This window comes from Xenopus laevis, chromosome 3L (assembly GCF_017654675.1).
Source record: "Xenopus laevis strain J_2021 chromosome 3L, Xenopus_laevis_v10.1, whole genome shotgun sequence".
Classification (NCBI taxonomy): domain Eukaryota; kingdom Metazoa; phylum Chordata; class Amphibia; order Anura; family Pipidae; genus Xenopus; species Xenopus laevis.
Genome location: NC_054375.1, coordinates 74132689 through 74157409, shown reverse-complemented (window position 1 = coordinate 74157409; position 24721 = coordinate 74132689). Strand labels below are relative to the sequence as shown.

Genomic DNA, 24721 nt, shown 5'->3' with positions numbered 1-24721 from the left:
ATAGAAACTGCCATATATAAATTTATGTGTAATATATAATTATTTGTAATAAATACAGTCCAAAAATTTTTCTGTTGTGTTTTGAGACCTGAATTTGTATGGGAAAAATAAAAATAAGCACAAACAATATTGTGCAACCACATACTGCATATTATTTTAATGACTTCCCTTGTAAATAAGTCTAAAAATAAATACTGCAATGTTTCTGTACTAATTACAATGCACATATTAAGCAACCTATTTTTTTCTAGACAAGTTTACAGTTTCTTTCTTACATTTTGTATTATCTATATCTCCTTCCAACATCTACTAGTTTTAACGCTATCTGCTATAATCTCTGACACAATTATTGCATAATAAATAAAAATGTTCTTTTATTATTAATTGTATATAACTACCTATTTTTCACAGTTCTGCCCAGAGAACATTTGACTACAAAACAAAACTTTGACTACAGTCAATACTTATTTATTATGATATTTTTTGACAGCTGCAAAATTCCTTGTTTGTGTAATAATGTTTCACGTGAATAATATTTAATCTCTTATCACCACTTATGCACCCTATTACTGAATTCATAATAGCTTTGTATGATACATTAAAGCTCTAAAGGTTCATGTTTCATTGCTACAAGCTAGGTAAGCAAACACAATTTTTACAAGTGCATGCTAAAAACTTGTTTAATTTAAATAAAGTGCTTTCATGTAATGGTATTATTTGCTATTCAAACCATTTCCCTGTAGCGCTCACCATCTACTTTTTATTTCTGATGTAAAAGGAGGAAAAAGACGCAGTAACAAGGTAACAAGTAGACAGCAAACATTCATTAATATTTTCTTTATAATATATATCAAGTATATTCAACCTGCTAGCCTCCAGATCCATACCTCATCACTGTTGAGAGAATCAGGTTGACCATTGATTGCTGTATAAGCAAAATTAAATTTTTTATGGTTTCCTTTATTTTTCCCTTTCCGATCATCAAAATAAATACACCTGACACTTCAAAGCATCACAGGGCTTCCCACACATTGATCCCTAACTGGGAAATATAGATCCTAAAGCACTGGAACTTCTGTCTCACTGCTGTAAAGTGTTACTTGAACTTCTGTTTTGATAAATTCACAATAGAGATTTACTCTGCATTTTTGTCTCTTACCTTCTGGTGAAGAGCTTGGTTTCTGAGAATATGCTGAACTCACTTTGCTTTTTTTGCTCCCATCGCTGCTCACAGACAAGCTGGACTGGATCTTCCTGTGCATTTTTTGTGAAACGGGAGCAGATAACTTTCTGTGATCTGCAGGAACATGCTTGACCCCATTGTGGATTCCATTTATATTACTCAGACCTACATGACCATTTTGTATCTTGCCAGTTTCTTCCTCGCTCTGTTCCAGTGCTGAAGTATTTGGCTGAGGCAAGCGCTGAGGTTGGGCTTAAAAGAAAGAAAAGAGATGAAAGGATTAAACAGATTTCTATAAAACCACAGCCAAAAGGAACTAGGCCAGAATATATTTTATAAAAATACCTTTCTATCTGTGGTATAATTTTTTGACAAACACTGTTTAAAATACCCTTTGTTTAGTAAAAACAGAGCATGAATGTATATCTATGGAATACAATATGTTTTAATACTATTACTTATTATTAATAGTAGCAGATGTACCAGTAACACAAAACAGTTAGAAGCCTACTGAGCATTCATAGGAATAATTAATACATTTACATAAAGTATCTAATGGGGTTAGGCTTAAAAATATTACAGATTTATGAATTAAAACACAATGATCCTGATCCTGAAAAGTGTTTAAGTAAAAAGTTGCCTTTAGAAAAACAGAGACAATTATAAACCATCATTTGAAGATTGAGTAAAACTTAGCCTAGCTCTGTAAATCAAATCTGCCCCTATACATTTCCCTGTTGCAAATGCACTCATTGTGTGGCCTTTCAGCTGCACATTCTCAGGCAATTGAAGGTCTTCCTTAGTGATATCTGGCCATGTTTGAAATTCTAGTAAACTCATACCTGCCCACAGGCCCACTAAAGGGAGAGACAGAAAAATACAGAGATTTAAAGCTCTAACTAAATAATGAAGGCAATCTGGATCATAATTTAGCCCAAGTAGTCTTTCACTTTAACGGAACAGTAATACCAAAAAAAATATATATATATGTGTTTTAAAGTAATTATAATGTACTTTTGCCCTGTACTGATAAAAATGTTGTATTTGCTTTAGAAACACTACTATAGTTTATATAAACAAGCTGCTGGGTAGCCATGATGACAGCCACTCACTTTGTAAAAATGAGAAAAGGCACAGGTTACATAGTAGATAACAGAAAGTTTCTGGAGAATTCCATTATATTCTACAGAGTTTACTTGTTATCTGCTACATAATCTCTGCCTTTTCTCCTTTTTCAGCATTGAATGGCTGCCCATGGCTACATTTCAGCTTATACATATACAGTAAACCATAATAGTCTTTCTGAAGCAAAAGCAATTTAAGTTACTAGTGTAGGGTACATTATAATTTAATTACTTTTAAAAACTTCCATTTTTTGGTGTTACCGCTCCTTTAATAACAACATTTTTATTTTATTTGTTGGCTTCTATAGCTGCTGCTTGCCATTAGCTCCTGCGATCAGATCAACTATTTACTAGATTACAATCTAACTATATAAGGGAAGATAGAGTACAATAAATTAGCATAATTCCCCTATTTTGCCTAGAAAATTGTATTATACAGCATAAATAACATTTTAATAATTTTTAAATAGTATACATACAGCTCTCAAAAGGCCTTTAATTAAGTTATACTATAGAAAGCCACCTTTCTATGGCATGAATTCTAAATATTGGACACAAAACTGAGCAACAATTGCACATTATATGGGAGCATAATCTCCTTCTACTTCACCTCCCATCTGCCATCTGAAATTTAAATCTCTATGGAGTTGTACAAAAAGTACTGATTTTCATTGGCAGGTTTCAGATGCACAAAATAGCACATGGATTTACGTGGCACATGGTGTAAAAACGGGAACACAAATGCAGTAGATACCAACCAATGGTTTTTTCTAGCAACAGAACCAGAAGGGCTGCCACAATTCAGCAGCATACCTCCCAATTATCCTGTATATTGTGGTGCATTTCCACATTGTGGACCTGGAAAGGGGTGTAGCTTCAGAAGAAAGTGGCCAATGGTTGGGGGGTAACTGGTTGCAGTGCAGGCAGAACATGGCACAGTCTAATGTTTAAACTGGAAGCAAATTGTAGTAGTAACATGAACAGCCTATGAGGCAGGGTTACTGCTCAAAGTTAACCTGCCTCATAGGCTATTCCTTGTTACTACTACAATTTACTTCCAGTTTGAACCTGTACCTGTGGCAGGGGTGTAAAAAAAGGAAGAAGCCAACTAATATCTAAGCTACAAGTTCTAAGGTAACAGTCACCCTTATTTACAGTCTAATGTTTCCCTCTTTTGATCTTTCAAATGTTGCATATACTGTTTAATTATACTATTTAATACATGGGCTAATTCTATCTTTGGAGAGCTCTCTATGCAATGTTGCCCCATCTTGTGCCCCTTCAGCTATAGCAGAGGTGGGGTGGAGGGTTGGGGGGTGGAAGATGCATTCTTTGTTGGAAAAAAAAAACCCTTTGTTTTTGTCCAAAATACACTGCATTTCTGGATGCAGATAAAACTTCAAGTCTTAAACATTCTACATAGATCCAATTACTGTTTCAGAGTTGGACTGGATGATTGGGGGGGGCACCAGGTTCCAAAACCTCTGGGGCTCCTGCAGTGCATGTGACAATGTTCATGAACGTTGATGCATGGCGCGCATGTGCAAATGATGGCGTGTATGTGTACATGCACGAACACTGGCTCATTTGTGCACATGCGTATGTGCGCATGTGTGAACGCTGCGCAGGCCTGCAATTATTTTTTTTTTGGGGGGCAAGCTGAACGGGGAGTGGGTCTGGGCCAGCGGGGGCCCAAAAGGGCAGGGGCCCACTTGGTTTTTTCCTGGTGTCCCGCCAGTCTGGTCCGACCCTGACTGTATTGTTTAATCCTGCATAATACCTGATGAAAGAACATTATAGATTGAAAATGAAAACTATGTATAAACACAAATGCACCATAAACTTTCTTCAGTAATAATTTACTTCTTTGTCACAATTCAAACAAATTCAGGGTAACTCTGTTATATTAAAATACAGTATATGAAGCCCTTCATAATTGTGTGTATTGCTGCCACATAAAAATCTAATATTCTGTATGTCACGATTACATTTAAGTACAATATTGTTCCAAACTACAAAATTTAAGGGCAAAAAGTAAGAATTAAGGGTATAATAAATGAATCAAGCATTTGGCTATATACAAAACAATAGTACAGGTACAATACTGAAAGTTCAATTTACAGCACAACGTATAAAGCTTCATACTATCTGTAAACCTACATGTAAAGAGCACAGAAAGGCAAGTACTCCCTGTAGTTACAGAGATAACATACCTGTGAAATGTGCCACTTCAAATGCACACGTTTTATTGAATAATACTTTCAGTATAGAACAGCTCACATTGTATCAATCAACAGTAAACCCTTCTAATACAAATTATATATTTCAAATACGCTATAGTGCACAAAGCAGACATGTGGCATTCTCAGAACTGTACCTTTATATCATCTCGTAAAATGCCATCACCTGTCCGCTTTATGTAGAAAAATAATATATGATGTAGGACTTTTGATTTGTTTTGAATTATTCATATTTTTTCGCTATATTCAAATCGAATTTTACTAACCCTGCATTTTATGTGAAATAATCATTAACATTAAACATACCCTTTCGACAAATCTTTTCTGAAAGTGGCATATTTATATGAACTTTCAGCCTTGGCTATATGATTCTTAAGAGACTATTCCTTTTACAAAAGATTTCATTTTACACTGCTACGTGCAAGCTAACAATTGTATTCTTACTAGTCAGTAACAAATGCAATGTGTCAAAATGTAAAATAACATCTATGTGAAAACAGCATGAGCAATGGAAGCAGAACATACGCTCTGTTACCAAGAATTCACTATTTTATTCTTAGAAGATTCCCACTTTACTTTGACAAAGAATTGCTTTAAATGGCTTATCAAAATCTTTAGAGAAAAATGGTATAGCCAACTTAGTTCAATTTTTTTTAAAACTTTACTGACTATACAGCTGCATTTAGTTACACTGAATTAATTAAAACATTTTCAAACATTCATGCTATCACTTAAATTGTTGATAACACATTTTAAATGTTGGTAAAATACAGTATTGTATGACAGGGCTGCCTCACTTTTGCGGCCAACAGCCTGCCGATTTGTAATTGGCACATCACAGTAAAAATATCTTGACAACAATAATACTTAGGATAAATACATAAATATGTATCCTAATAAATAGAGCTCGTCATTCAGCATGAGTTGAATAATAAGGGCTTGTGCTGAACATTCTGCTTATTGTTTATAAAAAATCCACTTTTCCCTAACTTTTTGCCATTATAAAGCACTAGTTTGAAAGTCGGACTACTTGCAGTGAATTTACCAACCCTCTATATAAGAAGAGCAAATTTTTCAGAGCTCCCTACGTAGTTTTAACAAACAAACAAACAAACACTTCCCTGCTCTAAGTAGCAGCATTTGAGCTGCTCATTAACAGGGGCTTCTTCTTAGTAGGCTAATTCGTTTATTAGCTCCTCTTGAGCTCAGGAACTACTAAAGAAAAAACGGTTACATATTCTTGTTTATTGAGAGAAATTTCAGCCCCTCTCATAGAGCTCATGTTGAAAAGGGGGTGTATACTGTCTCTTTAAGTGTATACTGACCCTTTAAGTATCAGAGCCCAGAAATACTGTAAAGGCTTTTGAAATCTGGGCCTATCGATACAAGAAAATCCCAAAACATACCACAGCTAGGATGGAACTTCCTCCTAGTCAATGCAAAGAACTGACAACTGTAAGGGATGATTTTCTGAATATGTTTCTGATAATAGCTAACACAACAGCTACTGGAACCATGCTTTTTGCTGCCCCAGTACAATATGGTTGATTTTTACTGAATATAGTATGCAAAATAAATATAATGATAGTTCTGAAATAGAGACATATAAAATATGTCTTAACTTCAGAACCATAGAAATAAAGAAAAATATGTTTGAATCCACCAAACTTTTTACTGAGAATGCTTTATAACAGCACTGAAGTTTTAGCTCTAGATAAGTAATGATAAGCTAATTAGATAAGCTAATGTAGAAATGTTTATATCAAAATAACAATGGAAATATACATTAATTCCTACAGGCAAACTGTTTAAGTTAGAAACTGGTACTTTTGGCTCAAAATGTGTCAATAAGGTTCCATTAGTACAAAAGTATAGTTTAGTAAGTCTTAAACCAACATTGAAACCTGTCAAGTTATCATGTATTACTTCAAGCAAATATTTCTATGGTTTTGTGATGGGGATATGGGGATACCTGTTCTGTTCTGATAACCATTGCTTGACATACAAATGAAAATTCTTGACTGTTCCAAATATGTTCTGTTTTTCTATGCAAGACTGTAAGGATCTGCAGTTGTTTTTTCAGTTAAAATGAACTACAGATGACAGATGCACAGTCTGCATTTGCATACCACCACGGGCCCTCCACAGGCTATCTCAGCATTAATTAGACAAATTATGTTCACACTTACAACATCCCATCTGCAAACAAATAGAGGTAGGAATGAAGCCAGCACACCAGTTGACAACTCTTAACATCTGGGAAACACGGGCAATATCTAATTGGGCATCATCAGAATGACAGACAATGAAGGGAAGAGCTGAAAGGCTGATTTAAGGTGTTCTGTACAGTTTGGATAGTATTATTAATATAACTATGATTCACCCCCTCAATTATGAGCAGTCACCTGTTTATTTAAAAGCAGGTAAAATGTCTTATTATTCCAGACACAAATATGGATTGTTTTAAAAAGACATTACTGGCAATGTTGCATTTTAGACCTTAACAGGAAAAAACATAGTAAGCCTTTGAAACATCACTTTTTTTTATTGTATCCTGCCATAAAGCTGTAATAACGGATGCTTAATCGTATGCTCCTTTGAAACCGAAGTATTACACTAGGGCTTAATGCTGGTTCTAGGATTTTCACTTAAATGGTGTTGAGAGCTCAAGAGGTCCTGAGAAAGTGTTTATTGCACCACTCATATGCACTGTACAAAGAGTGGTAAGATGAGATTTATGGGGCTCAAAGAAATGAATTGCTATGTGACTGTTCCATCTAAAAGTCACTCTCCATGCTTTGAAAAATGGAGTACAGGTATGAGACCGGTTATCCAGAATGCTAGGGACCTGGGTTTTTTATGAATATTTCCCTAATTTGGATCTTCATACATTAAGGGTCCCATTTACTAACAATCAAATTAAAAATATATTCCAAAAATCCCTAAAAATGTGAGGTTTTCTTATTTTTTATTTAAAGCTCTAAAAATTCGAGATTTATTTATTTAGAAAACCACCAATACAAAACTTCGCCAGTTAAAATATGTTATGGTCCCATACAGTCATATGAAAAATTTTGGGAACCCCTCTTAATTCTTTGGAGTTTTGTTTATCATTGGCTGAGCTTTCAAAGTAGCAACTTCCTTTTAATATATAACATGTGTTATGGAAAGTAGTATTTCAGCAGTGACATAAAGTGTATTGGTTTAACAGAAAATATGCAATATGTATCATACAACATTAGACAGGTGCATACATTTTGGCACCCCAACAGAGATATTACATCAATACTTATTTGAGCCTCCTTTAGCAAATGTAACAGCCTCTAGACACCTCTATAGCCTTTGATGAGTGTCTGGATTCTGGATGGCGGTATTTTTGACCATTCGTCCATACATTCATCTCTCCAGTTCAGTTAAATTTGATGGCTGCCGAGCATGGACAGCCTGCTTCAAATCATCCCATAGATTTTTGATATATTCAAGTCGAGGGACTGTGACGGGCATTCCAGAACATTGTACTTCTCCCTCTGCATAAATGCCTTGGTAGATTTCCAAGTGTGTTAAGGGTAATTATCTTGTTGGAATATCCAACCCCTGTGTAACTTCAACTTTGTGACTGATGCTTGAACATTATCCTGAAGAATTTGTTGATATTGGGTTGAATACATTCGACCCTCGACTTTAACAAGGGCCCCAGTCCCTGAACTAGCCACACAGCCCCACAGCATGATGGAACCTCCGCTAAATTTGACAGAAGGTAGAAGATGTTTTTCTTGGAATACTGTGTTCTTCTTCTGCCATGCAAAGCGCTTTTTGTTATGACCAAATAACTAAATTGTTGTCTCATCAGTCCAAAGCACTTTGTTCCAAAATAACTGTGACTTGTCTAAATGAGCTTTAGCATACAAGTGACTCTGTTTGTGGCGTGAGTGCAGAAAGGGATTCTTTGTCATCACCCTGCTATACAGATGTTCTTTGTGCAAATTGTGCTGAATTGTAGAACGATGTACATATACACCATCTGCAGCAAGATGTTGCAGGTCTTTGGGTTATCTATAACCATTTTCACAATCCTCCACATATGGCGCTCCTGTATTGTTCTTGGCTTGACAGACCTGGGTTTTACAGCAACTGTGCTAGTGGCCTTCCATTTCCTGATTACATTCCTTACAGTTGAAACTGACAGTTTAAACCTCTGAGATAGCGTTTTGTAGCCGTCCCCTAAACCATGATACTGAACAATCTTTATTTTCAGATCTTTTGAGAGTTGCTTTGAGGATCCCATGCTGTCAAACAGAAGCACAACTTGCTTTACTTCACTGTAAATACTGTACCTTTTCTCACGAAGTTCAAGGCTTCACAAGCTAATCCAACCAATTTGGTGTTTATTATTATTATTATTATTATTATTAACATGTATTTATATAGCGCCAACATATTGCATAGCATTGTAAAGTAAATGTGATTATACAACTAAATCACATGAATTTTATACATAGAACATATGGAGTTACATACATCACAATCAATACAGGTACAAAAAGGTGAGGAAGGCCCTATGCATAGGCAAACAGTCTAAAGGGAAGGGAGTGATACACAAGGTGTGGGAGTGGGCAAGATCGAATTAAGTGGGTAAGAAATGTGGTATTGTATGTGGTGTTGCGTTTGGTAGTTAAGCAGAGTGAGGGTAGGCTTCTCGAAAGAAGTGCGTTTTCAGAGATTTCTTGAAAGCAGAAAGGTTGGGAGGAAGTCGGACAGACCGTGGGAGAGAGTTCCAGAGGAGGGGTGCAGCCCTGGCAAAGTCTTGAATGCGAGCATGTGAGGAGGTAATGAAAGAAGAGTTGAGTAGCAGGTCAGTAGAGGAGCGTAGTAAGTGATTGGGTGAGTATATAGCAATTATCCCCAACCAGTAGCTCGTGAGCAACATGTTGCTCCCCAACCCCTTGGATGTTGCTTCAAGTGGCTTCAAAGCAGGTTCTTATTTTTGAATTCCAGGCTTGGAGGAAACTTTTGGTTGAATAAAAACCAGTTGTATGGCCAAATAGAGCTTTCTTTAGGCTGCCAGTCCATATATGGGCTACCAAATAGCCAATCACAGCCCTTCGTTGGCATCCCCAGGGACTATTTTCATGCTTAGGTTGCTCTCCAACCCTTCTTACATTTGAATGTGGCTCACAGGTGAAAAAGGTTGGGGATCCCTGGTATATAGAGATGAGTTCAGAGATGTAGGGTGGGGCAGAGTTATGAAGTGCTTTGAAAGTCAGTGTCATTAATTTGAATTTGATTCTGAAAGGTAACGGAAGCCAGTGCAGGGATTGACAGAATTGTGAGGCAGAGGAGGAGCGGTTGCTGAGGTATATGAGCCTCGCAGCAGAATTCATTATGGACTGGAGAGGTGACAGTCTCTGGAGGGGAAGGCCAATTAAAAGAGTTACAGTAGTCTAGACGCGATATGATGAGAGAGTGAATAAGAATTTTGGCAGCATCTTGGGTGATAAATGATCATATTTTGGATATGTTCCTTAGGTGGAAGTGTTGCCACTAATCGGTATTGAGCAGTAACATGCATTCAAATTAGCAAAATTACAAGGGTACCCAAATTTTTGCACAGCCAGTTTTTCCACATTTGATTTAATTTTATTTAACTGAATACTGCTTTACTAAAAATCTTTGTTCAGAAAACACCCCAGTATTTAGATGTTCCTGGGAAATGAAAGACTATGCAGGTTGAGAGGGGTTCCAAAACTTTTTCATATGACTGTAGAAGTCAATGGAAGCTGAATCAGTTCAGACTTTTAGAGGTTTTCGGATTTTTGTTCACTAGGAATTGTCTGAAAAGTTCGAACTTTTAGAGATATTTATATTTTTTAGCACGTTGTTCAGTGTTATTTTCTATTCGTACATTTTTTATTTCGAATCTTTTAATAAAAGTGATGACATTTGTGGTTTGAGAAAGTGAATTTAGTTCTGGTTTTAAAAACCTCTTTTGAAAATTAGGCTGCCATGTCTGCTAGAAAATCATGCAAACATTAAATAAAACAGGCTTAGCTTTCAATAAGGATTAATTATATCTTAGTTTGAGTCAAGTAGAAGGTATTGTTTTATGACAGAGAAAAAGGAAATTGGATTATTTGGATAAAATGGAGCCTATGGGACATGGCCTTTATGAAATTTGGAGCTTTCTGGATACAGGATCTCATACCGGTATCAAATCAATGGTGGCAAGATCGGTTGCTATAGGTTACTGCAAGGGGCAGTGATCAAATTTAATTTAAAAAAAAAAATTCTGCATCTCATCCTATGTGATTTTTTTTTACTTTATAAGTATAAAAATGCTGTAGTTGCTCAGTGGCAACAGTGAATTTTAAAAGGGAGCTATAGTCACAGGGCTAACATAGGAATATAATCTACAGTCTGGTCATTTCCCTATGGGACCAGACTTTATATCCTTATAAACGGCGCATTCTGATGAATTTAACACCATGTACCCGAATTTGACGGCGCCGCGTTCAGATTGAACGCTGGCGCACCCAAATTTGGACACCGGCACGCCCAATTTCGATGTCGGCAACCAGAATTGGACACCGAGCCACCCATCCCCCTCCTGACATTTCACACAAAATGTAGATTATAATTCATAATATACCCCTTACTGAAATTTATAACGATATTAGAAGTCACCTCGGAGTTACGTGACCTGTATAAAAGCACTCGGCCTGCGGCCTCATAACTCCTCAGTGACATAATATCTTTATAAATTACATTAGGGGGTACATTGTCAACTATATAAACCACCCCTGTACCACTGAGTTTAGGCTAAATCTGTTGGTTCCTCAAAATGTATGTAGCTACAGTAGCCATTACGTAAATGTCACAACATGGCATAATGCGTTTGACAAACTAGGAATTTTTAATAACTGTGGTTCAGGCTTTTGCAGTGCCTCTATCAAACTCAAGCAGTGACAGGTGGCTACTTCCTTGAAACACTCACTTAGCCATTTTTGTCTCAACTACGTCTGCCATAAGCAGAGTATTTCCGACAATTTTATATACAGTAGGTAGTGGTGACAGAAGAGCACTGCTATTCTCTATAAGGGTACCATGTCAGTAAAAACATGTGCTATAAGCCTAAAGATATGGTAACCACCCCCTGAACATGTACAGGTTAGAGTACTTCAGTATTATACTGCACCCATGCCAAACTATAATATAGTCTGCTACTTCTCCCTAAAGTCCAGATATTATAATAACTTACTTATCAGCAATTCTGGTTAAACATGGCAATGTCTAAGGCCGAGATTTTTTTTGTATGAATAAAAAGCTTAACCTCTTTGACAATCTTTATTTCTGAATAAACACTGCAATCATGCTGAATGCAGGAGTAACTTCTCTGATCATTTATTAAAAAAAAAAAGGATCAAGGCAAAACCTGGCACAATACCTATTTTCTACTTATTCTTTTGAACTAATGCATAGTTGCCCATTGCATGTGTCTTTAAACTACATCAATAGGTAGCTGTGCATAGCTATCTAAAACATTAACATTCAGATTACAAGATGTACTTCTGAGACGGCCTGCAAAGTGGCTTTTGTCAGCAATTATTTTTGAATATATTCAATGTAGTAAATAGCATGTACTGCATCTTCTTTAACACAGAAAGCATACATTAACGTAATAACTAGGCACAATCCTTTAAGTCATTTTTCTACTCACTGAATTTTTTATGCTTTTCTGATCTTAATAAGAAAACAAAGCAAGCACTAACCTAATCATCCAGAAATGCTTTAGAAAAAAAAAAAAAAAAAGATTCTTGTACAATAGAACAGAACCGTGAAAAAACTTTTCAGACTGTTACAGAAATATTTTATGCTTTATAATGAAAATACAATTTAAGCAGAAAAATTCAAAAGCTTCCATATTTTCATCAAAACACTGCTGTAACAATTGATCGATATTATGATCACAATTCAGCTGGATATGCAACATTTTAATAGGGCAAAAACAAAAAAGGTATGTCCTTAATAAAAAAAAACATTTTTAAACATATATAAAGCTGTAGCTTACACGTTTTAGTACATCATGTTGTTGTCAACATTTTGACACATCTAAGGACTTTTCCCTAATATTGTTCATCTTACCAAAGGGTGATGTATGGTGAAGCTTTGGCTTTTGCAAGTTCCTTGAAATTGACAAATGCCTGCTTCCTTTATACAAAAGTTCTTTTACCTGCAATACGGACACATCCTGTAAATAAATGAAAGAGCTTCCCACTCTTCCATTGAGCAGCAAATGGTGTCCGTATCACATGTATTACAGGCACTGTATAACTATACAGATCTAGGGTTTTTTCTTGTAATAATGATGTGTGTATGGAAAAGTAATTCCAGAAACTTTTGGCTAGCCATACTTGAAATAATGAGAAACAAGAAACCCCAGCCAGCTTTTTGTAAAGGTGTTATAACACAATAAAACAAAGCTCTGTTTTGTCACAGATATTTTATACCCAAAGGGTGGTGATATTTGGTTAACTGCTGATGTAAATTGGAGAAAGCTATAAGGAGATGGGTTGCTATTGGAAAGATAACATCTTTCTAAAGGAAGATTTTAAATTCTTTTTTTCTCACTTGTACTCCGTAGGGCTCATTTACAATTTCAAGTGTGGTGTGCAAAGTAAAATTATGGACACAATTTGCTATGTTTTCAACCCGCAATGCTGTGCTTCCCTAAAAAATTTCAGCATCATTGGGGTTTAGCATAGCAAACACAATTGCAGGTCCCTGTTTCGGGTTCATAGTTTGCTAGAGTTTGATTACATTTTTTTTTTGATGTTCAGCATTATTACAACATTTATGATTGTCTACTTGGTCAACAGGGCTGCGATTTGGAAGAGAAGGCTGGTGGACACACTAGCAGTGTGCACAACTATAGAGAGGTACAAGGAGCATCTCTGTATATAAGTACCTTAAAGGGATTCTGTATGATTTGTATGATTTACTTTTTATTTTTAAACAACACTGTTAATTATATTGCAAATAATTCACTCTACTATTAAAATTCTTTTCTTGAACTTTTTTTTTTACCTGTAATATTGGTCTGGAGGCAGCCTTTTCAGTCCATTGTACCTGTTTCTGAACTTTGAGAAGGAGCCAGCACTTCAAGATGGAACTGCTTTGAGACAACTATTGTTTCTCCCCTTCCCATTGTATTATACCATGACCCTAGGCAGTGTAAGCAGTGCCTCACCTTGTGGTTAGACATGGAAACAGCATCCAAGCAGCAAGAAAGCAGGGATTTTCCTGCTTTAATGCTATTCTCATGTCTACCACTAGGGAGCACTTTTAGCAATACAAACAAATCCTTCAGCAGAGGTGTTAGGTAGCTGCTATCTGGTTAGCAGCCCATTGTTCTGTTGATATGCTGCTGATAGGTTGCTCGGGACAGAAGGAAGGGGGGCGATATCACTCCAGCTTGCAGTGTAGCGGTAAAGAGTGACTGAAGTTTCTCAGAGCACAATTCACCTGACCTGAGGGTTCCTGGGAAACTGACAATATGTCTAGCCCCATGGCAAATTTCAAAATTAAAAAAAAAAAAAATCTGCTTGCTTTTAAAAAAAATAATTTCAGTGCAGAATTCTTGCATGTGAAGGGCTTTTTGGCTCCTTTTAGCCCTTCTCACCCTAATTAGGCTAGGTTCTTTGCTTCGCTACTCAACAAGTCTTACCCACTCAGAAGCCATGTTCCAATATCTTGCACTGAAGAGATGTAACAAGATCAAACAGGCTGTATGCAAGTTTGGATATATGGCTCTTAACTATTAGGCTGTATCTGCGCTATAAAATAAATGGTTCTGGATGCATTGTTGGCCAAAGGGACATAAAGGAGTGATTTGCATGTCTCCACCCATAAGAAGTTATGTGAGAGTTAAACTTTCTTTCTTCTTTAGGGAAAATTTCAGTAACTTGAGAAGCACAAATTTTTTCACTTCTGGCACAGATTTTACTAGCATATTCCAGCAACACAGCTGGTACATTCCAGAGCACTGGAGGTCAGCACTGCATGATATCTTTATGCTGCAAAGAGCTGCAGCACACAGGAAAGGTCCGCTTTGTCTATCTGAGGTCAGTAAGATCACAAATGGAGTGTGGAAGGTTCAATTTCAAGGGCAAGTTGGCATGTTTTTAACAACAATGCAGGGTTTTTCCCCCACAATTTTGGCGTAATTGCAGCCGTTATGTGGTAATTGCCGGCAATGCATTTAACGTGCTGAAACAATCACATTTGCATTTATGCAAGGAGGACACAGAGTAATAACTTCTCCGTTCTCGGTGTCCAAATTAGGCAGACCTATTTATTATTATCTTAGGCAGACCTATTTATTATTATCTTTTTCAAGAAGTCAGGGCCAAGATGCTCAGAGGTTCACATAATAACTTAGGCAGTGCTCAAACGGACATTGAGAGGGTTAACCCATCTTTTTAACATAAAATATTTACATATTAGACAAATAGCATAAGCCATATACTGGAAATATTTAGTTTAATTTTCATATCTTACTTTGGATCAAGTAGAAGGTACTGTTTTATTATAATAGAGAAAAAGGAAATCATTTTTAAAAAATCTGGATTATTCGAATAAAATGGAGTCTATGGTTGACATCCTTTCTGTAATTCGGAACATCCTAGATAACGGGTTTCCAGATCCCATAACTCTTTTTTTCAGGATAACGCTAATAAATTAAAAAGTATTTACCTTTGATGGGTTGACTATTGCTGTTATCATCCAGTATAGAGCGGTCTTCTAGATCAGTTTGAATGCATTTGTTCCTACAAAGATCCGTGTCTTCTAAATCCATATTTTCTTTTTCACATTTTTCTGGGGTAAAAATAAGAAAGGGAGGGTATATTAAAAGTTAAAAAATGGATTCAAATATAGCCTGGATGTTACATATGTAAAAATGTTGAGACTTTCTGAACAATACCTAACAATTAGAACAATTCCTAACAATTGGTGTTTAAATGTAGTTTACAGAAAAGAAGTCCACAATTTTCCTGTTAGATTCCTTGTTATTGTGTGTGCATATCAATTCACTACATTATAACTAAAGCACATGTGCCTACTGACGCTCTGAAAAATGTTGATTGTGTCTATGGTGGGGTATAATCACTAGACCCAGTGTCAATGTAGTTGAGTACTTAGAGAACTAAACCCATTAGGAAAATGTGGGTGTCATGCAAAGGCCACCCTACCCCCTTTCTGAACTGTACCACAGATGCGCTCTGCTACGTTACTCTGTTGATTATAAAGGGATACTGGGTCATATTGGGTTGCATCTGTAGTGCAGTTTGGGAGGGATGCATTTGCATGGCATCTATATTGCCTTAATGAGATATGCTCTCCTTCAGTAAAAGCCAAAGGCAAGTGTTCAATACAAAATTCCATTAGGACACTGCTCTGACAGGTTCTAGCTCTTAGATAAACAGAACATCACAGCAGCATGCAAATGGACACCCATGTTATTCCCTCATGCTAGCCCTTACATGTCTTGAGTCCAAATTTGCACTACTGACAATTTTCTCCCAGTATCTGTCAATTGCACTAGGTTCCACTGTGTGATTGTTTGAACATCATCTGACTAAAATGTAATAGCCCTGCTGACCCTCAGAAATACAGTGTTACTTTGTAAAGATAGGAAGCAGGTTACGGGTCAAGTCTGTAATTAAATTCTCGAGAGCCAAGTAAACTAGTGTCTGTTTTGTTCTGACTTTAAAGGCATTGTTCGCCTTCCAAACACTTTTTTTTATTTCTGTTGTTTTCAGGCAGTAAACTAAAAATAAATTCATTTTTCAGTGTCTTTAAATGTATTTATTTTTCACAGCTTTTCTGATATTGAAGTTTAACGTTTCATTTTACACTTTCTCGTGGCTGCCTGGAGCTAGAGACCTGCATCAGGTAGGTTACCCGCAGAATACCCACAAAGCAGTTGGGTTTTGGGTAGATAGTTCCCAATCAACCGTGGACAGTCCGCAGGTACCATGCTTGGGTATCCGGTTCAGCTACAGGTCTAACCCTTCCTTCTACCCTCACCGATCTAGCATTTTTTTTCCTGTCCCTGGTTGATCCACCTTCAGAGTGATGCCACTTTTGGTCAATAGTGACTTCACTTTCAGTCTTGCGGGCCCCCAGGTCGGGTGGTGAGTTAGCCCTTGCAGGTGAAGGTCCAGTCTTTGCCTAACCCAGATTCATGCAGGAAGCAGCTCTAGGTGGGGGATCATTGACTCTGTAAACTGTTCTTATTTGATACATTAGTTGACACATTTTGTTTCTATGGCCCTGCTGAGCAAAGAGGTCCATTAAAGGAGGTGTAAACTTTTGAACTGCTTAATACCTACTGGATATACAGGATGCATACAAAAGTTTTGGTGTATATAGTTTGCTTAATATCTCTCCAGAGCCTCTGTCCCACCACTGTTTTCTGAGAAGGCAGCATGATACAGTTCACTCTCCTTGGCATCTATATCCTCTCCCTATTAGTGACATCACCAGGCAAGGCTTGCCTTTGTATTACTGACAGGCTTGAGCTTGCACAGTTTAAAAAAACATGCTGCACATGCCTACCTGGACCTGGTTTGACAGCTGGGATTTTCAGGCATGTTCAGTAAAGACTTCTCTGACTGCCTAACCAGTTGGAGAAGAAGCAGAGGACTGTAATCTAAAGCTTCACACTGGTACAGAAAAGTGGTTTATTTGTGCTACAGTTTTGTGGTTCTATTTAAGGACAGGTCAGACTGAATACTCAGATTGATGTGATTTTGTTACTTATTCTTTAAAGTCAGCTGATAACAATAGTTGCCAACATTACACAGATGTTGCTGAGAAATGTACAAACTAATGTAGCTAACTATACTAGTTAAGAGTCTGCACCTGGATTACTGGTCAAACACGAGAGGGAGGAACATTAATGCTTCTGTAGTGGGACAAAAAGGGTGCAATACCAAGCTATATAAAAAAAATCAGAAAGTAAACAGCTTACACCTACATGTATTGCATTAAGTGAAGAAACCTCCTGTAAATGCACAAATCTCTGCCACGGTGTCAACATAAGACAAATTATGGTAAATCTATTCCCTTTAAGGGATCTGCAGTTTTAGTTTTAATACCAAAGTGCATCTAAATGTTCTTAACGGGTGTGATAGTGAAACTACTGTTCACACAAAACTTCAGCTGTAAGTTCCAGGAAAGGTTTTGCATCTGTAATGAAATGTCATGAAGATTTGTGCATATGACTCATAACACTGGAACGCAGTGCATATGAAAGAAGCAGCTAAATAAGCTGGTAGTTAGGGTGTTGGTTTTTAGTGAAAATGAAAATATTAGCTGCAGCATGTAAGCTAAACGATTGCACCCAGCTATTTTGACATTAATATTTTTATATTTTTTGTATACATAAAACTACAGTAAGACTGCCTTTTGCTTCTAACGAATGGTTAACAGCAAGTGCAGCAAGTGTACATACACACACAGACACATATCTGGAACATGGACTGTAATGATTACTTGTTTTGTTACCTGTTGCTGTTTAAACAGCACAAAAACACCACTGTCAGTGATAATGTGTACAAGAAGCAATAATGTGAACCAGCTATAGTGGAATATATTCCTGGATTTCTAGAATGATAGCTTAAAATAACCAAGACTTTGCTTAGAATTGGCAATTTCATGCAAATTGAACACTAACTTAGTCATTCCAATGGGCACAAACAATCAGAGTGAAGAAATGTCCCTATTCATCTGGACATATTTATCAAACAGTAAAACTAGAACTCACCACAGTTCACCAGAGTGATATTCCACAAACCTCTATTCATTTTTATGAGATTTTTGAGAGGCTATTTACCAAAGGGGGACAGTGAAAGTTCACCCTTCGATACATACACGTCTAAAAATCCCATAAAAATTAATAGAGATTGGTGAAATTTCACTCTGGTGAACTGTGGCGAGCTCTAGTTTTACTGTTTGATAAATATGTCCGGATGACTGTACATAGTTAATAAACCCATCAACCAGAAAACTAACAAAAGTGCAAAATTCACATGCAATCCTCAATGCGCATTATCTTCATGTACTGAATTATAATTGCGGGTAACTGCAACTTTTTTTTTTACAATTCACCAATGCAGTAAACTTCAAGGTAGGCTTTAATTTCACTTCTGCCATTACAACATAAAACCACGCTATATGAAGGAAAAAATAACCCATTATTCAAATCATATTTCATTCAAAAATAATGCATAAAATAAGATATTTACATGAATACAAAAATGCTAATAGAAAATAGCAAACAGGTTCTTACTATCTGCCCAAGAACTTAAACAAATGTTTTTTTTATGTATCAACTTCTGCCACATATATTGATGTTTTTTTATGTATATTCTATGTATATATTTATCATGTTACTTTTTAGTATTCAGACTTCAGCTTTAGTCTGTGGATGTTAAGAATGGATACCAGCAATATTTCCAGAAAGCCCAGGCAGAGTCTTCTTCCATTAATGTAATTGCAGTAGACCAGTTAAAGCGATAATTTTAGCTTTTATTAAAAGGACATGGAAAGGGTCAATCTCGGGTCATGACAGTTCATTAGGTATCCCCAATGATTATAATCGATATCCTTAGACCCATGCCAGTGCTCCTTTATGCTGAGAAAGTCACAGGTCCAGGTTCCATTTCAATTTTTCTCATCTCTTGTCCAGGGGTCCCTGGTCAGTGAGCATGTGCAGTACAACAAAAGTTCTTTGTCATCTTGAGTATAAGACTTCTTTGTTACATATATATATATATCATAGTTCAGGCTGCAAACAGCATATGTCCATAAAACTCACTATTTTGCATATGCAAATCCTACCTAATTTACAGAGGTAGGCAAAAAAAAAAATCCCCAACACAACTGAAGGTCCAGTTAACCAAAAAAGGGTAAAGAATGTGTTGCTGACTTCAAAAGGACAATTGGGCCACTCACTGGAAAACTTTTTTACTATGGGGCAGTTTTATGAACCGTTAAGCCTCCAATTCATGCCAATCAACTGCATAAAATGAGAGAGAGGGTTCCTGAACTCATTAGCATTTTCTGCAATCAACTGCTTTGGCTTGATTTGAAACAGGTTTTAAAAAGAAATAACCATAAGTGCCTTTTTCCCACCTTAAAAATTTCAAAAATAAGGTAACTGAGATGTAAAGCCCAAGCTGTTAGCATATATTAATACATATAAATAAGTTACCTTGAAAGGGACATAAAGACTACAAGAATACATTTCTGAACAAAACATCTGCATTACTAGTTCAAACCTTCTTCTCAGAACACCACAATCTTACTTCATATAGTATCTCTCACTGGTCCTACTAGGTAATAAAGGGTTATGTATGAACATATACTCTTGCTATCATTATTTCTCTTAAGCCACTCTAATGTCCAAAGCTTGTGGTTGATATTAAATAAAACCAAACCTCCATTATGGTGAAGTGAAGAATATATAATTCCTGCAAATCATACAACAAATAAAATCATGAGTGAAATATAGTAGAAATAACCACAAATTACACAAAGAATGAAATAAATTTATCCAATCATGTGATTATACACAACTAAATGATATATCTAAAAGCCACAAAAATAAAATAAATCCTAACACAGGGTTTTGCAAAATCTCATTTTAAATAACCACAAATTCTACAAAAAAGAACCCATCATTTACCGTAGGATAAGCATCAGTATGACTACAAAGTCCACAGAATAAAAAGACATAGGAACAGTACAAATGTTTTACAATCACAAACACCACACAGAAGTAATGTAAATCTGAGGAGGCCATGTAAAGTAAATGGACTTAAACCAACAGCCACCAATTTAAAAAAAATATTAATGATTTAATTAAATATTTTTTTAAATGATTGATTTATCAGAATCATGATGGAGAGGGTAGAATATTGTGTTAAAAGGTATAGTTCAGGGCTACACAATTTTACCACAAAAAAAATGTATCCTTGCAGTCTCCTAGTGCTGAACTACCCCTCTCCACATCATATCTCAAATTAAGCAAGCAATTACTTCAAGAAACAAACTTGATTTACTAGACTTTAAATTGAGAACAAAACCTGTTGCTCACAATACTCACACCTATAGAAAACCCAACTCTCCCCAAACACAGACAGCCAGTCAAAACATTCTTTTACTCAGCTATTCCTGTGAGTCTACATTTCTGCTCCTAATCAGCACTATGATGTATGAGTTTTCAAACAATGTGTAACTACCAATGCCAAAGAGACCAAGCAGTCACAGCACAAACTTTGGACTCACCAATCACAAAATCCACAAAATTAAATGTATCTAAGGGGACAGTCTTCAAAATAATGACAACTATGACTAACAGAATTAGACTGCATTGGCAATAAGGAACTACGCAATCTTAAAGGGAAACTACTGCCAAAATTTAAACCAATCTAAGCTTACGTCAGCCTGCCCACATGTTCTTTCCTTGTTTTGCTTTAATACTGCTTATGTACAAGATTAGCTGGTCTGTACTCAATTATAATTCAAGCTCTTCTCCAGACTCCTGAATACTAAATCAGCACTCCTTTTTGTCAACAGCCAAGTGAGGCTCCTAAAGACTTTTGTTCATAGGTACACCCTGGCCTAGATTCTTTTGGCATCTGAAGGCATCAGCTCCCCTTCTGTTAAGGCAATATGTAGAGGAAATAGTCACAGTTAATTCATTATTGGGTTGCAATGTCATTGTAGCCATAAAGTTCCGTGGCATAACCATGCAACCTAAGCATTTGCTCTTATTTAAGCCTGGAGATTATCACATTATAAGAACTGGCATCAACTGTATAGCAAAGATCTGTGTAAAGCTCAAAAATTATGTTATAAGAAAAGGCGTGTAGAATTGCCTAATTATACTGACTGCTGGGGTTTGGGTTGCTGCAGCTAAAAATGATCAAACAACCTTGATGTAAACCCTTCTTAAATATAAGTTATAATTTATGTATCTAACATACTATTATTTAAAAACCCTGGCTTTTCCCTTTACGAAAAATTCAGAACAATGAATAATGGTAAAGTTGTCTAATTTATTGGTTGAGCTCTCATAGATCCCATCATGGCAGTGTATAAATAACTTTAAATATAACCTGAAGTATATAATCAGTGTCAATGAATTATGCAGTGTTTACCTGGGTCAAACATAAACTGCAGCCTCTTTCACAATAACCTGTGAAATGAATTTCCATACTTGTAATATTGGTCCAAGTAAGCCTATCCTTCTATTTACTTTTGAGGTGCAAGAGTGATCCAAGTTATATCTGATGTTGCTTCTTCCAAACAGAATCATAATTGTGAATATTACCAAACTTACCATGATCTTCAAGAAACACAAGCACAATTTCTTTTTTTTAAATGCTTTCACAGAGTTCTGAGTCCAAAAACGTAATACTACCCATATGTTGAAAACCAACATTGCCACATCATATTCAATTGAATAAGAAATGTGTGCCAGCACCAATGTTGGTGCTTTACAGCCCAAAAATGTTCTAGTTTGAACCTGTGTGTCTACCTAATACAAGCAAAGTCCTACAAACTTCCCCACAATGCAGTCTTTTTACCCTTGTTAATAAAACCAAATGCAACATTTTGTGCTAGTCAAATAGTAAATATTGTTGCACAATTGCCCCTATAACTTCCTTTCACTCATTCACATTATATCATCTTTCTCATCATTAAATCAATGAGCAGGTTTTATGCGGAACATCAAAATCTGAAATTGAAACTAAAGTCTCAATTTACTTCCAGACTCAGGAGCACACCAGGGCAAAAACCTGCATAACGCTTAGAATAAGGTTTCATTCAACTTTAGTTGATACATTTCTTAATAGAAACATATTCAGCGATGGTGGAACTAGATGTCACTGAGCCTCACAGCAAATTATTAAGTTTCTCATTAATTAGGGTCTTAATGGACCCTCTACACTCCTGGGCTCCCCAGCAACAGCTGGGTCTGCTTCCTCTGTAGCTACACTCCTGATATTCAGCCCTGTGATGTGCTGCTCACTAAATCTGTGACCACAAATCTGGCCCAAACACTGCCCTTGAGCAGACAAGCACTCACCAGAGACTGTGCACACTTACACTGGTGTGTCATAGAGGGGGCGAGGCCTTTTTGAAAGAAGAAAGGGCTACAGTGAAGGAAAATAACAGGGACTGTAGGTGGCAGTTCTGGAAATACCCGGCAGCTGGAGCTGCCAACCATCTAAATTTACATCAGCAACCTTGTTGACAAGCAGGTAGCTGATGCACGTATGAATCACTAATTCAGCCCATTCTGAGCATACTCCTAAAACATTACCACAGTTGACTGTTACTATGGATACATTAAAGGGATACTGTCATGGGAAAAAAAAAATTTACAAAATGAATCAGTTAATAGTGCTGCTCCTGCAGAATTCTCCACTGAAATCCATTTCTCAAAAGAGCAAACAGATTTTTTTATATTCAATTTTGAAATCTGACATGGGGCTAGACATATTGTCAATTTCCCAGCTGCCCCAAGTCAAGTGACTTGTGCTCTGATAAACTTCAATCACTCTTTATTGCTGTACTGCAAGTTAGAATGATATCACCCCCTCCCTTTTCCCCCCAGCAGCCAAACAAAAGAACAATGGGAAGGTAACCAGATAACAGCTCCCTAACACAAGATAACAGCTGCCTGGTAGATCTAAGAACAACACTCAATAGTAAAAACCCATGTCCCACTGAGACACATTCAGTTACATTGAGAAGGAAAAACAGCAGCCTGCCAGAAAGCATTTCTCTCCTAAAGTGCAGGCACAAGTCACATGACCAGGGGCAGCTGGGAAATTGACAAAATATCTAGCCCCATGTCAGATTTCAAAATTGAATATAAAAAAATCTGTTTGCTCTTTTTGAGAAATGGATTTCAGTGCAGAATTCTGCTGAAGTAGCACTATTAACTGATGTTTTCTGATGACAGGATTCCTTTAACCACTGATGCTACCCTGATGTTGCTAAGAAATGTATTGAGTAATGGAGCAAATTATAACATAACATAAGAGTTGGCAATTTGGCTGACTGAGCAAATATTTGGAAACGCAAGAGGGAGAAAATTAAGCAAATTACTCTAAAATAAAAATAGACTATAAAAAAAAAAAAAAATAATTAAAAAAGTAATTACTTTGCTTTTCTATTTGAAAACAAATAAATTGAAGTATTTGGAAGGTGAAACTGTTCAACCCACAGTTCGAAAGGGGTTAGCCTGGAAGGGGGGGGGAATAACAGGTTTATTTTTGTTCTTCATAATACAAGGTAAACTTGCTCTAAACAGCTCTAAGAAATCAAAGTAAATGTACAGAAATGAACACAGGGAACAATGTATGTTTAAAATAACCAGTAAAGGTTAGGTGTGGTGTTTAATGATGTTTTAAAATGTCACAAGCAATTGTGCAATGTTTTGCAAAACATTCAGCCTTTTTCCAGCTGAGATAAAAAAAGTTAGAACTTTGCTGTATTACATGATTTTAAATAAATAAAATCAGGAGAAGGAATTACAAATTCTGCTGAATAATACTATACTGAATCATGGAGACAGGGCATTCATAATTTCATTCAATCGTCAATCATGATCAATCATAAAGACATATATACAAAACAACTAAATACACTTCCCTGACTTAATATGGGCTTAATATGGGCTTTCTGGAAAAAAAAGCCCATATGGAAAAAAGGCGCTTGTGAGGGGATATGATTACACTTTACATTAGAGGACTATATAGACAAATAGCAGGGGACCTTTTTACCCATAAAGAGGATCACCGTACCAGAGGCCACCCCTTTAGACTAGAAGAAAAGAACTTTCATTTGAAGCAGCGTAGGGGGTTCTTCACAGTCAGGACAGTGAGGTTGTGGAATGCACTGCCGGGTGATGTTGTGATGGCTGATTCTGTTAATACCTTTAAGAGGGGCTTGGATGATTTCTTGTGATACAAAATATGGGTACATTATATATAATTTATCTGAGAGTAGAGAGAGGTGTGTGTATGGATGCTGTGTGTGTGTGTATGTGTGTGTGTGTGTATGTATCTGTGAATGTGTAAGTAGGTTCAGTAATC

The 24721-nt window shown here is 36.5% G+C and overlaps 1 protein-coding gene across 4 annotated transcripts in view; it reads right to left on the bottom strand.

Moving 5' to 3' along the window:
* Positions 1–24721, bottom strand: part of LOC108711134 (myoD family inhibitor domain-containing protein-like) — a 49654-nt gene that overhangs the window by 12619 nt on the left and 12314 nt on the right. For all 4 annotated transcript variants that reach the window (XM_018252554.2, XM_018252555.2, XM_041586397.1 and 1 more), the window contains exons 3-4: positions 15297–15419; positions 1160–1435 (exon numbers count right to left, since the gene is read on the bottom strand). In XM_018252554.2, coding sequence (XP_018108043.1) covers positions 1160–1435; positions 15297–15419 — 399 coding nt within the window. The remainder of the gene's footprint in view (positions 1–1159; positions 1436–15296; positions 15420–24721) is intronic.